Source organism: Hylobates moloch, unplaced genomic scaffold (assembly GCF_009828535.3).
Source record: "Hylobates moloch isolate HMO894 unplaced genomic scaffold, HMol_V3 SCAFFOLD_4, whole genome shotgun sequence".
Classification (NCBI taxonomy): Eukaryota; Metazoa; Chordata; class Mammalia; order Primates; family Hylobatidae; genus Hylobates; species Hylobates moloch.
This window is the reverse complement of record NW_026652279.1, coordinates 41,916,490-41,931,246: the sequence shown is the minus strand read 5'-3', so window position 1 is coordinate 41,931,246 and position 14,757 is coordinate 41,916,490. Positions and strand designations below refer to the sequence as shown.

The 14,757-nt window shown below is 39.1% G+C and overlaps 1 protein-coding gene across 2 annotated transcripts in view; it reads right to left on the bottom strand.

The window, feature by feature from the left end:
- Positions 1-7,634: 7,634 nt before the first annotated feature.
- GSK3B (glycogen synthase kinase 3 beta) overlaps positions 7,635-14,757 on the bottom strand; it is a 288,377-nt gene continuing 281,254 nt past the window's right edge. For both annotated transcript variants that reach the window (XM_032150081.2, XM_032150082.2), the window contains one exon: positions 7,635-7,811. In XM_032150081.2, the coding sequence (XP_032005972.1) occupies positions 7,744-7,811 (68 nt within the window). In that variant the 3' untranslated portion in view covers positions 7,635-7,743. The remainder of the gene's footprint in view (positions 7,812-14,757) is intronic.

The window sequence follows — 14,757 nt, the reverse complement described above, 5'->3', positions numbered from 1 at the left end:
GCTCACACCTGTAATCCCAGCACTTTGGGAGGCCAAGGCTGGCGGATCACGAGGTCAGAAGATCGAGACCATCCTGGCTAACACAGTGAAACTCCGTCTCTACTAAAAATACAAAAAAATTAGCCGGGCGTGGTGGTGGGCACGTGTAGTCCCAGCTACTCGGGAGGCCGTGGCAGGAGAATCGCTTGAACCAGGGAGGCAGAGGTTGCAGCGAGCTGAGATTGTGCCACTGCACTCCAGCCTGGGCGACAGAGTGAGACTCTGTCTCAAAAAAAAAAAAAAAAAAAGTAGGAATTGAGTTCATTTTAAATGTCTAATATTTCATTCAAATGAAACTTCACCATAACTGAATTTTAAAGAACAGATAATTACTTAGCTTTTGACATTTTACAAGAAGCAGGCCAAACTTTGAGAACATGGTAAATCATCAGTAATATAAATCAAAGCAAGTGAACATATTCTGTCATCCCTCTGACTTTACCAGACTTGTCTGCATTAAGGAGATATAGGGAGCACTTATTTTTAGAAAAGATACTGAGGGAAAAAAAGAGCTTCTCTTTCCAAACTCAATGAATACAGCTTTTGCTCCCAGGAATTTTAATTATGAATCCATTTATAATTAGAAATACAAATTTATAATTTGGAAAGATAGATTTCACTCCAGCGTATTCATAAATCATATGCATCTCCCTTTCCTTACTGAAATGATTCAAGTGCTATTTGTTCAAGAGCCTGAAACTGTTGTAAGCCGTAAGACAGGGTAAGGTGAGGTTAAGATGGAATGGAGGGCAAATTTCCATCTCCAGTCTTGATTTAAAAACTCCAGGGTAGTTCCCCAAACATTGAATTGATATGTACACATAATTTTTATAGATTATAAAAACTAAATGTATTTCAAGAGTAAAGAAAGATTCAATGTTAGATGCCCTGAAGAGTTCACATAGGGTACTTTCTTTCAGTAGTTTTGTGGATCACAAGTTTATGGGACTAGGAGCCAGATTTTTAACTTCCCTACTCCAACATTTAGGTTTCTTCTTTACTCCCTTCCCTGAACTTTTGAGTAAACAGAACTAAGCATCAGTTTTTAGGCATCCCTGTGACCACTTTATTTTTCTGGGTCAGTGAGGAGAGGATGGAGTCAGTCTCCAAAGCTCAGGGCAAAAGACCTAAGCAAGCTACTGCATACCATCTGCCCCCTCATTAGTCAGGGCCACTCAACAGCCTCTCTCTACCTAGCCCAGAACTTTGTCTAATTAAGTCTTGACATTGATGATAAATCTGTGAGAAGGGCCAGAGTGGCCACTCCCTTCTGGAGAAAGAGGATGTAAGGAGAAACATACGTATGATTATCCATCCCTTCCTAACTCCTGACTCCTAACTTGCGGGCCTCATTATGCCATCTTCCACGGCAGCTTTTTTCCTGGTAGGTTTCCCTTTATGTCCTTCAGCTCTCCTATATAAATCTGATGGTGGTGATGAGTGAAATATTCCTACACTTGAGAAATGTGTGACCATCCCAACACTTTTGTTCACTTCCTTTCACAAACTTCTCAATGACAGGGATCTAAAAGCTAATCTCTCCTTTCCTCACTACCTTCCTAGAACACATTTCAAAATGACATCTACTGGCTGGGCACGGTGGCTCATGCCTGTTATCCTGGCACTTTGGGAGGCTGAGGCAGGCGGATCACTTGAGGTGAGGAGTTCAAGACCAGCCTGGCCAAAAGAGTGAAACCGTGTCTCTACTAAAAATGCAAAAATTATCCAGGCGTGGTGTAGTCTCGGCTACTAAGGAGGCTGAGGCAGGAGAATCACTTGAACCTGGGAGGCGGAGGTTGCAGTGAGTCGAGGTTGCGCCACTGCACTCCAGCCTAGGCGACAGAGAAAGACTCTGTCTCAAAACAAAACAAACAAAATGACATCCACCACCACTGCTCTCCTGAAATATGATCCCGAAGGACTGTTTGGTCAGTACTTTTTGGAAAGACTTAGAAACTAAAAAGGCAGTCTTTCAGGATTCTAAATTAAAAGGTCTTGCAGGACACTAACACAAGGTTTAACTCAATCCCAGAACCTATGCAAGACAGCAGCAAATCCCAAACAAATGCACTTCAGTGCCAGCAGGAGGCCCATTGCACAAGTAACATCTTCTGTTTCTGCTAATCCAATCCTCCCCTGCCGCCCCTACTGGTTAAATGTGTTTAACTGTTTTACCAATGTTGGAATTAGCCAACCCCACCACCACAGTAAATAAATAAGAGGACCACACTTTATCGAATATAAATTTGTTTTTATTGAAGCAGCAGTCACATGACCTTATATCTAGCCTTTAGATTAGGCCTGACAGAGTGAGCCAGCCCTAAAAAAATGATGTTTCTTTTTGCACTAAGAGACATAACATGTTTACATACATCATCCAGTATTGGAAATGAGCAGACTCAAACACAACATGTGTTGGTTACCTGGGAGGTACAGCCCCACTGTTCGTGGTGTCCATATATTTTACAGAGACCCCCAAAGACCATTACTAATAGGATGAAAGTTAAAAGAAAATACAGCCACACCAAATCATGAACACAGTAATCAAAGACAGCAGCTTATACACATTTAAAAACTGTTCCTTTCAGAGTTGTTTTCTTTTCTAAGCAGTGTCTGCAAAGCTTCCTCTACATCAAATCCAAAGGTTTCAAAGATGGAAGCTGCACCTCTTAGGGCTACACAATGGAATAAAATCATTGGAAAGAACAAGAAGTGGTATTCATATCTTGTTCTGTATAACAAAGATTGTTTCCCTAATTAGAGGAACGGAAATGGTGATGTGACTACATATTGCAGTGGCAAAATAGTAGGGTGAAGAAAGAGGGTTGGGTACTGAAATAAAGACCACACACTTGTGAATTTTAATTTCATTTCCAGGCTAACCTACTTTTTATTTAATGCAAATTACAGTACCAGTTAACTATTTCCAAACCAAGTCACATAGAACAAAATGTATTTACAAGGGAACGGGGAAAGGGAAAAAAAACATTGAGCATACTTTTCACAAAAAAGTTTATATTTAAAATGAAAAAAAAAATCAGTCACAGAGGCATTCAAGTAGTAATAATGTTATACAGATTTTGCTTTTCCTTTATATCAAGACAGATTTGCACAAGTGTTTGCAATAGTTTGTATACAACCCACAGTCCTTTATATATATATATATATATAATAAATTTTGTTTTTTAGGTTTGTTTTTAAAATGGAAGTGGTCACGCTAATTGGTATGTGTACAGGCCCAAGTGATCCATCGGCAACACATTTATAAATGCAAATTTTACAGGCAAGCAGATTTTCATACAACTATCTGTATCTGCCTGTAGACAGATATAGTGAGGAAAAAAAAACTTAAACATTAACACAAGGAAGTCTACTTTGTCAAGCTAACCCCTTATGTACTGGTTGTCATTTTGCTTTTATTGCAGAGGTGCAAAACGGAGCAACAAACTTGAATAAAACGGCATAACCCTTGTGAAAATAATCCAAACCCCAGGGATTACTTTCAAAGCCTCTCAAAGGTAGATCTCAGTCTGGGACTCTACTGTGCTTCTAGTTGTCTCTTTCATTTTCAGTGGCTCAGGTTTCTACCAGAAAAGACAGATTTTACTGTAAAGCATACCTACTTTTCCATACAGGGGAGAAAAGTGTTTGGCTCTGTGATTAGATGATCACTAACATGAACAGTAGGAATCAGATACAATTTCAGTTGAAAAGAAAGAAAACCCCCCAAATTCCTGGGGATCTGGCATTGGCCAAACTTCCTTTGGAAGATTCCAAAGTTAAATCCTTTAAAAAGGAAAGGGAAAAATAGATGAAATGCCAGTGTCTTTATATCCACAGGGATAGAGAATATAATAGTCCTCTCAGAAATCTTTGCATTGGTGCAGACAAGATGACTGGTTAGGCATACTTTGTTAAAACATAAACCAAAAATGGGTCTAAAAATTAAGAGGACTTAAAAAAAAAATGACACAGCATGTCATTGGAAAGAAGGTGCAGTCTTCTGCCTTCCTGGAATGAACACACGATGTTTCAAAAATAGTAACCTTTGGTTTGGTAAAGTTTTTTCTTCTATTCAAGACATTTATATGGAATACTTTGAGGCAAAACATTCTATTTTTCTTTCAAAAAAGGCCTTCGTGTTGGGCACACAGTAAAAATTAAACTGATTTTTTAAAAAGAAATTAAAATGGTATTTCATTGAACAAGGGTAGAGATGGCGGGAGGGAGGAAATGGGCTAAGAGTTCCCTTGTTAAAACAACAGTCCTCTATTGGCACGGTGGCACTCCGTGCAGTAACTGCTAGTAATTGCACTATAGCATTTTAGACCACTGACGTATCAAAACCTGATACTATTAAGAAACTTCGATTTATAAAAAACCAATTCTCTCTCACTCTCTCATTTGGGAGGGAAGTAGATAAAAGAGGAGAGAGAGAGCATGGAAGGCTCCCAGAATCTGCTGTTTTTAAGACCCATGGTTAGGGCTTGTGGAAGAGACGAGCAAAATCTAATCTATTCGATATCCTCCAGCTCTAGGGCTCCCTGGTGCTACACTAAGTCCCTGAATGGACTAAGTATGAAATGAAACCGGTCACTGCTACTGAGGAGGAAAGACATTCAGAACCAAAACAAAGGCAGGGCTTGAATGAAATGAGATTACGAATATGATTTCCTCTTCCCACTCCTGAGTATGGTATCACTGAAATTTAACTGTGGAAGGGGCAAAGATACTGCTATGAGTGAGTTATTATTTCAAAGGGAAAGGGGGTGAACAGGGAGACGTGGATAAAGGAAACCAATTAAAATTTAAAAAAGAACAAATTAAAAAAAAAACACATGGAAGCGAAGGCACTCCAAACTATATAGATACACTATACATTGCTAGAGTTATTGTTACAATAATACAGGCCGGTACCTACTGTACAGAGTTAAAACTATATGGCTTTAAAAAGCTCGTCTACATTTTGTCTGATTATTAAACAGAATCACTGCCCTGAACAGTAACTTTTTGCTCATTAATAACAGTTCCTGGGTCCACATATTTACATACAAAACAATAAAACTTAAATTTAAAAACATAGAAAGAAAATATAATGTACAAGCTTGAATTTGGTGAGGAGCTTTTTATTATTATTATTATTATATACAAAAAGATATTCAGAGACCTGGATCTCACTTGTATAAAAGAGTTCTGTGATCCCACCATGATCCTTGAGAAAGAAAAATCACACGTCTCAGCCCACACACACACACACACACGCACACATGCGCGCGCACACGCATGCACAATGAAATGAGAGAAAAGCGTGACTTTTCTCTCTTCTTTTACCCCAGTTGTGGGGGGCAACCTGTTTCCTAAAATAAGCACTGATTTTTACGGACTCTGGCGAGTATACCATGTCCACAGCAGTGTCTGCATCCAAACGCTTGCTGGGCAGTTGGATCTGAATGCAGGTTCATTTCTCTATCACAGACCTGCCTTTTCAGATTCTTTATAAATTCTGTCTGAAAATGGTCTATCAACGCCATTACCTTTAGGGAGTTACGCTGCCAAATACTTTGATTTCAGACTTCTTTCAAATCTTAGCTTTCAGAAGCACTTTATAAAACATAAAATTCAATTTGTTTGATTTGGTTTGACTGAGCATGTTTCCTTTCTCATGAACTCTGATATATCCAGAGGTTTGTGAAACCCCTTTTGTGGCCCAAGACCTCAGCTAAACAGCAAGTGAAAACCAAGATGGCTCACAGTTGTCTTTCTGGGCACTGGTTCACTTCAGCAGGCAGGACAACTCTCTTGGAGAGTCACACACACAGTTAAGGAGCAGGACAGGGTGCTAGGGCCTGCAGGAGGGCTGCCAACAGACTCCACTTTCGAACCCTCTGGAGGACGAGACCCATAACGTGACCTAAGGTGGCAATGAGGAGGGTGAGGGCAAGTTACACACAACCAAGGGCTCAGCTATGCAGCCCTACAGTTACCAGCTAACCTTGGAAGGCATGTGGGGAAGGAGCGGGTAGGAGGGAAAGGCGGCCATCACTAAAGTGATCTTTAAATGTAAAGTACAACTGATTGTGCCTTAAAGATTCATAGGTCAAGTAATGGCCCATAAGCACCAAGGTGACTTAAAGTTCATTTTAGAGTATATAAGGCCCACATAGATGCCAACCTTAAAAGTATAAAACAAACTAGTCATGAAAATCTATTTCCTCACGGCAAACATAGTCCTTCAATTCTCCTTGCTTTCCAAGGAATATTGCTTTTTCTTCAAAAAGAGAGACTGATTCTTACACCGTTCACTGATACACAAAGAAAACAGACACAAAAACTCTTAACTGGGTGTGGGGGAAACATTCTTCTCATGTTTCAACCAGTCAATTTTGATACTGTAGACAAAAAAAAGGCAGTATTGAATATATGTATATATAACGTATATACACACATTTATATCATCAGCTTTCCTATATAGTCAGCAGGTATAAGTGACTATCATTCTGATGTGTAGTTTTTAATATTTCTACCATCTGACATGCATCAATAAATAAATGTAAAAAGCATGAGGTTAAAAAACAAATTAAATACAGATTCTAGATTTGGATTTAAAATTAGAACTATGTGTAGAATGTGGCTATTTCTGCAAGCTCGATTTTCAATTAAAAAATATGAAAAATAAACCAGTAGACGACTGTTACAGTTCACATTATTTAACTACAATGTCCTCTCAAGTGTATCTTTCCAAGGGAAGTAACTTTAGAAAAAAATCTGGACAAACTTATTCACAGTGGTGAGATGTATCCCTGACCTGTCCCCTTCCTCTGGGCTCATCAGCCTTTGACCTCAGCGGCTAGCTCAGCCTGCTCAACACCCCTTCCATCTCCTCCCAGGTCACTAGTTTGAAACTGTGCTAAGATTTGCAAAGAACTTTGGTCAGGCAAACAAAGAGCCACCTGTAGAGCATGTGTGCCTGAGTCTTGCTTGCTGCTTCCCCTCTGGCAGCCTCCTGCACAAGCCTCTACATCACTAGCACTGACTGAGAGCAAAACAAAACCTTAACAAATCTATCTACTAAGAATCTTCCCTGTAGAGTTCCAAACTTTATTGACCTCCCTGGGTTACGAATGATACACATTTCTTTGTCTGCCACACCTGCCACCAACATGCCAAAGGCAAGTCTATAAATACCCGAAAATATGGATTAATTTTACAAGTGACATTTAAGTCCCTGTTGAGTTACACCTGCTAAGCTCCCAACCAATTTCAAGCTGTGCACTATACCAAAGTCTTGCACTAGACTTTAAAAGAAAACAAAGTTCAAAAAAAACCCATCAGCACAGAACAAGGTTTTCTTCTTTTGTGGAAGGGGCATGAGGCAGGAGTCCTGTTTTTAAAGTATACAACAGCAGACTTTTAATAAAAAAAGATTGTCGTGGGAGAGAGATTGTGTGTTCTAGTGCTCCGCTTTCCCCCTCCCCACAACCCCTCCCACCCCCTGGATCTCCCTCAAAGTGAGAATACAACGAAATTGGTTTGTATTTATAGATATTTTACAAGGTTAAATAAGAACAACAATAAAAAAATTGAACACTAAAATGAACAGTTTTTTTTTCTCTTTTTAATATTCTTTCCAAACGTGACCAGTGTTGCTGAGTGACACTCAAGTAACTGGTGGTTTTTCCTGTGCAGCTGGCTGCTTGGGACTGTTCAGGTGGAGTTGGAAGCTGATGCAGAAGCAGCATTATTGGTCTGTCCACGGTCTCCAGTATTAGCATCTGCAAGTCAAAAAGTCCCAAGAGAGAGCATGAGCAATGGTATAACAACAAAAGAGAACAAGTACACTGTTTCAACTGCAGGCTGTGAACTGTATGGCCTTCCAAGCTGTTATTTGGAACGTTGTTTTAAATAAGGCCAACACTATGAAATCTGAATTTCTCTCTTCTTGGATTTAAGTTCATGCCTCAGCATGGTCCTGGTACAGGGAAGACAGTGTCTTTGAATAAGTTGCAGACTCAGGGAGCCAGAGACCATTTCAGTCAAAGCTCTTGCTACAGCTGGGATCAGCTGTATATGAACACTCAGCTGGAGTCTAACTCACTTGAAAATAAATGAACAGTGCACAGCTGGGAAAACTTGCTAAAAATTTTGAACCATGTTACAATATGCCCTCTGCTTAAGTAAGTAAATGGGTGGAGGCAATGAAAGTAACGTGGGTCAGTGTTGACGGGCAGAACAGACCCTCTTCATTATTCATAGAGATGGAAGACAATGAGCAAAAAAGAAACAGCAACTGCAGTACCAATTTACTTAGTCAATTTAATAAAGCATCTTATATCAACAGATGAATGGATACAAGAAAATACGGTATATATACACAATGGGGTAATATGTAGCCATAACAGAGAAAGATGGGAGGCTGAGTGGGAGGATTGCTTGAGCCAGAGAGGTTGAGGCTGCAAGTGAGCCAAGACCACCTGGCTGACACAGTAAGATACTGTCTTAAAAAAAAAAGAAAGAAAGAAAAGAAAAGAAACAGAAAAAGAAAAAGAATGAGATCCTGCCATTTGCAACAACATGGATGGAACTGAAGTCACTACGTGAAGTGAAATAAGCCAGACACAGAAAGACAAACTTTGCATGTTCTCACTTATTTGTAGGAGCTAAAATGTAAAACAATTGAACTCACGGAGATAGAAGGATTGTTACCAGAGGCTGGTAACAAAAAAAAAAATTGAGTAAGACCTAGTATTTGCTAGCAAAACAGGGTGACTACAGTAAAAAAACAATTTAATTGTACATTTTAAAACAACTAAAAGTATGACTGGATTGTTTGTAACATAAAGGATAAATTCTTGAGGTGATGAATATCCCATTTACCCTAATATGATTATTACACATTGCATGTCTATATCAAAATATCTCAGGTAACCCATAAATATATACACCTACTATGTCCCCACAAAAATTAAAAATTAAGAAAAGGAAAGCATCTTGTAGTCAAATCTTGACTTAGAACTTACTTAGAGCTTACTTTGCCCTAATCTTTTAGAAATACGTACAACTCTACAACTAACCATCGTCTCCTTCCCCCCTTTAAGGTCTATTATTATTTCACAGCATCCATTAACATTTAAGTGGGCATCTAACTGTGTCCAAATTGGTTTAGTAGAGTGCTGCTTTAGTGGCTATCAAGTTGCATCCTTGTCATCTCAATGACAGGGAAGGTACTGCTGGCCAAATTTTCTCCCAAAGATTTCACACTAAGCCCTGAGCAAGAGAGGTGGCTTGACTGGGATGGGCAACTTTGAAAAGCCATCTCTCTAGAAGCCACAATGCCATCAAGGTTGGTGACACCAAAAGGCAGACTCAGAAGTTTTTTTCTCTCTAGGACTGAAGGGATTTGTAGATCTACCATATGCTATGGTGAGTAGAATAACCAATGTCATGGTTGAATGCAACGTTTGGTCCTGGATCTTTCTACTTTGAATTTCTGAATTACAGGGAGACACAAAAGACCCAAGGACACATAGGGAACTCTGTGATGGATTAGCTGTTCAGTTTCTTATTTCTAAAGCCAATCTATAAAAATTATACTTCCTAATTTCCTGATAATCTGCCCTTATATACATTTAGCACAGCCTTTGGGGAAGGAATGTGAATATCTCTTAATGTGAATGACTAGGTTTAATTCATTTAATTTCCTTCAAAATAGCTAAAGCTGCTTCTAATCTTGTTGTCATGTACACAACTGAAGATATTATGCCATCAGAATTCACACATTAGGTTCATATAGCCCATGGCATGGGGTCATATTAATTCATTGGTATGGCAAATGAACAGGTGGCAGGAAAGGGTATATGACATAGAACCTACTCTCCAAAGCCAGGTTGACCACCTTTTCTAATAATCACTGAGGAACTATGCTAACACTTCATTCGTGACTCCTGGCCTTCCTTAGATATGCCCTGTTTAAAGAAGTTTTACCCTCAATGATCATCCACATTCTGTGCATCAGTAACCTAACATCAATTCCTGTCTAGACCACAGATTCCTCCAAGCCTTTCTCAGATAAAATGTTCATTTTCATGATTCAGGCACAGGCTGCATTAAAAAAAAAAAATCCAGAGAAAACCTGGAACACCACAAACCCATGCTTATTGCAGCATGTCACATGCGCTGATGACACTCAGAACCTATGCATGACCATCATCAAACAGCATTTCCTTCTCATTTTCAGTATGGGAAGATAATAGGTAGAACTGCCATTCTGGTCTTCCCCAGGACTTAAAATAGGCACTGATCATCAGAAATTTATCTATCTGTTTCATCACTACATCAGCACCCATGCCAACACGGACAGAGCAGCTCTGGCCTCAGCAGCCATTAACTACACTGGCTGACATCAGCCAGGGCTGACTTTAGTTTTACCTCATCTACATGGCCACCAGCCCATTTATGTTAATTTGCTCTTTAGCAAAATCCTATTTGGCACTAATGTGCAGATGTCCTTTCACTGACTACAGCCTGTGAGCTTGTGACATTGCCAAAACCAGTCTCCTCTTTCTCGGATAAATTCAACGACTGCTTGCATGATCACAGTAAAAAGCACAAGCCTTTTAAATGAGCATAAAACCAGAAACAAATTCACTTTCTGAACAATAAAATTTGATAGACACCCATGCTCTTCAGACCTGTAATGATCTCATATTTTTCTCTTGAATTATTTTCAAATCACTTAATGAACATAATTTTAACGGCTAATTATTTTGATTATAAATATCTTTGATATGGAAAGTCACAGTCCTACCTACAGACATTCATCAAAAAACTTTTGCCTAATGCAATGAGCTCCACTTAAAATCGAATCACACATGTCCTTGCTGAGAAGAACAGAGTTCTCTTTTTCAGAGGAAGACAATGTATACAGAGAGGGAAAAAGTAAAACAAAAAAAGGCAAAGTTCTATAAATTCAATACTCAACAGACCACCCAGCTTACTGACTGAATAAAGTTACATTTCATAATCTCTACAATCCCATCATAAAGATAGATTGGCCCCTTGGCCAGGTAAAGTAGGAGGAGCTGACCTCTTGGTGGCTAGGAAGAAACTAGTTCAAGAACAATCAGGAAACAAGACAACACAGATTACCACCTTTTTAGAAATAACTCAAGAAACAAATCTTGGCACATGCTTATTTTGTTCCCACCATCATTCTGTAAATTTATTTTACACAATGGAATCTGAATTAACGAGCTTCCTATTAAAAATGTTTATTCATTTAAAATTCTGATAAATTGTCACTGGATTTAGTTTAGTGTAATTTCTGTAACTTTTCTTCTCAAACATTTAAATAGTGACTCCACAACATAAAAACAGCAAAGTTCATTTTACTTCTTACATTCCCTTCCTGTTACATATGCAGTGGGGTAAAGTGATGCTAAATGGCATTATGGTTTAAAAGACAGACTAAGATCATTTTCATTATAAATGATCTGACTATGCATCATTAACCAACTCTAGTCTCTTGTTTTCAACCAAAGATGCTCTTCTGAACTTCACACTGATACATCTTTCTTAAAACTAAACCAACTCTAAAAACATTTATTGGGTATGAAGCCTACTTGTACAACTTAATAGCTGTGTGATTTTGGAACACGTTATTTAATCTATCTCTATTTTCCTCATTGGTAAAATGGTAGTAATACCACCTACCTATGAAATTAGGCCTATGAAGTGCTTAGCACAGTATCTGGCATACAGTAATTGTTCAACAGATGGGAAGGTAAAAGAGACATCTAAAAATACATATATTTATAATCTAGTGTGACTGCAATAACCAACATCACCAAAGTAAATACTAGTGACAGCATACTGCTTACCAATATGCCAGACACCACAGTAAGTATTTTGCAGTCATGTCATTTAGCTCACACAGCAACCCTGAGAAATAGGTACAACTGTTAGGTCTATTTTGCAAATAGGAGAAAGGAAGCACAAATAGATTAAGGAATGTGCCCAAGGCCATATAGCTAACAAGTAGGGGAGTGGAACACAGAGCACAAGGGAGGAGAATAATCCATCTTATGGGCAGTAGAGGGCAGCAGAAAAGATTTCCTAGCAAAAGAGGAAAAGAGATTAAGATGACTTTCATTTAGAACTAACCTCAATAAAATCACTGTGATTTCTACAAGCACATTTCTATTATCTGTAAGAGATATTACATTAAAAGAGAAGAGTGGGCCGGGCGCGGTGGCTCATGCCTGTAATCCCAGCACTTTGAGAGGCCGAGGCGGGCGGATCACGAGGTCAGGAGATTGAGACCATCCTGGCTAACGTGGTGAAACACTGACTCTACTAAAAATACCAAAAATTAGCTGGGCGTGGTGGCGGGCGCCTGTAGTCCCAGCTACTCGGGAGGCTGAGGCAGGAGAATGGCGTGAATCCGGGAGGCGGAGGCTGCAGTGAGCCGAAATCGCACCACTGCACTCCAGCCTGGGGGACAGAGCAAGACTCTGTCTCAAAAAAAAAAAAAAAAAAGTGAGTTTATGATAAGAAAAATTAAGAGCACAGTTACTTTATTTTCAGTATGGGGTGTACAGAGATATAAGTGCTCTGCAAACAACTACAGAGCTGACATTTCACTGACTTTGAAGCTTCCTATAAACCAATGCCCATTATCACCTGTCTAATGCTACTATGGAAAAACAAGTAAACAAAAAAACTCCCCCAAACCAAGGATGGACTTAAGAGGAAACAGAACAATCAGCTTTGTGGGGAAGGAAAGGAAGGCACAAAATTATCCTTACACACTGTGGTAGCTACTTTCCAAGACGACCCCAATGATTCATGCCTCTTGGTAATCCATGCCTAATGCAGTCCATTCCCACACTGAATAGGACTGACCTGTGTAACTAATAGGATATTCCAGAAATAATGGTGTGTGACTTACAAGGCTAGGACATAAAAAACACTGTGGCTTCTGCATTGCCTTCTTTCTTGGATTACTTAGTCTAGGGGAAGCCAGCTGCAACGATGTGAGATACTTAAGTAGCACTATGGAGAGGGCCACTTATTGAGTGACTGAGGCCTCCTGCATACAGGCAGCACATATTTGATAATCACATGAATGAGAGCCACTGTGGAAGTAGAGCTTCTGCCCCCAGGCAAGTCATCAGATGACTGCATCCCTGGCTAATGCTTTGACTATGTCATGAGACTCTGACCCAGAACCACCTAGCTAGCCTGCTTCTAAATTCCTGACCCATAGAAACTATGTGAGATAATAAATGTTTACTCTTGTTTTAAATAGCTAAATGTTGCGGGGTAAACTATTATGCAGAAATAGATAACACATATGCATACGTCAAAGAACTTAAACGCCATTTAGGGTTTGCACTCACAAGCCAATGAGGGAATCGCTGACAAAGTCTCCCTACATAATTAGGTGTGCTTCTAAGAAACTGTACAAGACAAAAAAAGATTATATTAGATTTAATTCTTTTTTCCAGAATTGTTTTCTCAGGAATTAATTGTTTTCTGAAAAGTCTATGGCTCTATGACTTTGTACCAGATACTGCAAAGCAAAGTGGCACATGTATTAAAACCAATTTTATTCTGTGTGATGTAAGAGGTAAAACACAACTTAAGCAGTCCCACAGTGAAACCAAGGGTAGAACCCTTAAGTATCAGGTTCCCAAAAGAGTCCACGAGGCTGTGATTTTTGTCCTGGAGTAAATTTTCGCATGTAAAATTCTATATCTGGTATACATACATTTCTTTTTATAGGACAGGATCTATAGCGTTCTTTTTTTTTTTCTAGATTCTCAAGAGATCTGTAAGAGTTGCTAGATAATGGAGTCATGGATTAATGGTCAACTGTCTCTACACTGAGGAAACTGCCCCACCCAAACGTTCAAGTCATAAACGGAGAAGTTCTTGCCTTGATTCCTTGCTGTCTGCATCCCCCCACACCCCGCCCACAAATGGTCCTGTCCATACTCCCTGTCCCAAATGTGGTTGATCAAAGGTGCAAATGAGGAACAGGAAGGAGAGTGAATGGAAGGTCTCCATTTACACCTACTGCCAAAGGATTTAAATAAAAAGAGAGTAGACGACAAGGAAATGGGTTGGGAGGAGAAGACAGAAAATAAACATAGGAGACAGGGTTCCAAAGGCTCTGCCACCATGAATTAGTATTCTAGATATGTGTGTCTATAAAAAATTAAATTCTTCTAATTTATTGAAATGCTCACTATCTGGCCCAGCACCAATCACAGAAATGTTCTATTTATATTCTCTAATATAGTAGCTGCTAACTACATAAGGCTATTTATTTAAATTTAAAGTAATTGACGTTAAAGATTAAAATTCAGTTCCTTATTTGCTCTCAACACATTTCAAGTTCTCAAAAGCTACAAAATTATTAAATATTTTACTATTTATATTGTTGGCATATTAGTAAAATAACATATTTTAGATATTTCAAATGAGCCTTTTTGTGTTTCACATGCACTTTATAAGTACACTTGGAAACATTAGGTTTTTATTTATTTTTTTTTTTTGAGACAGGGTCTCACTCTGTCACCTAGGCTGGAGTACAGTGGCGCAATCTCAGCTCACTGCAACCTCCGCCTCCTGGGTTCAAGGGATTTTCCTGGCTTCCTGAGTGGCTGGGATTACAGGCACGCACCACCATGCCTGGCTAATTTTTTTTTTTTTTTG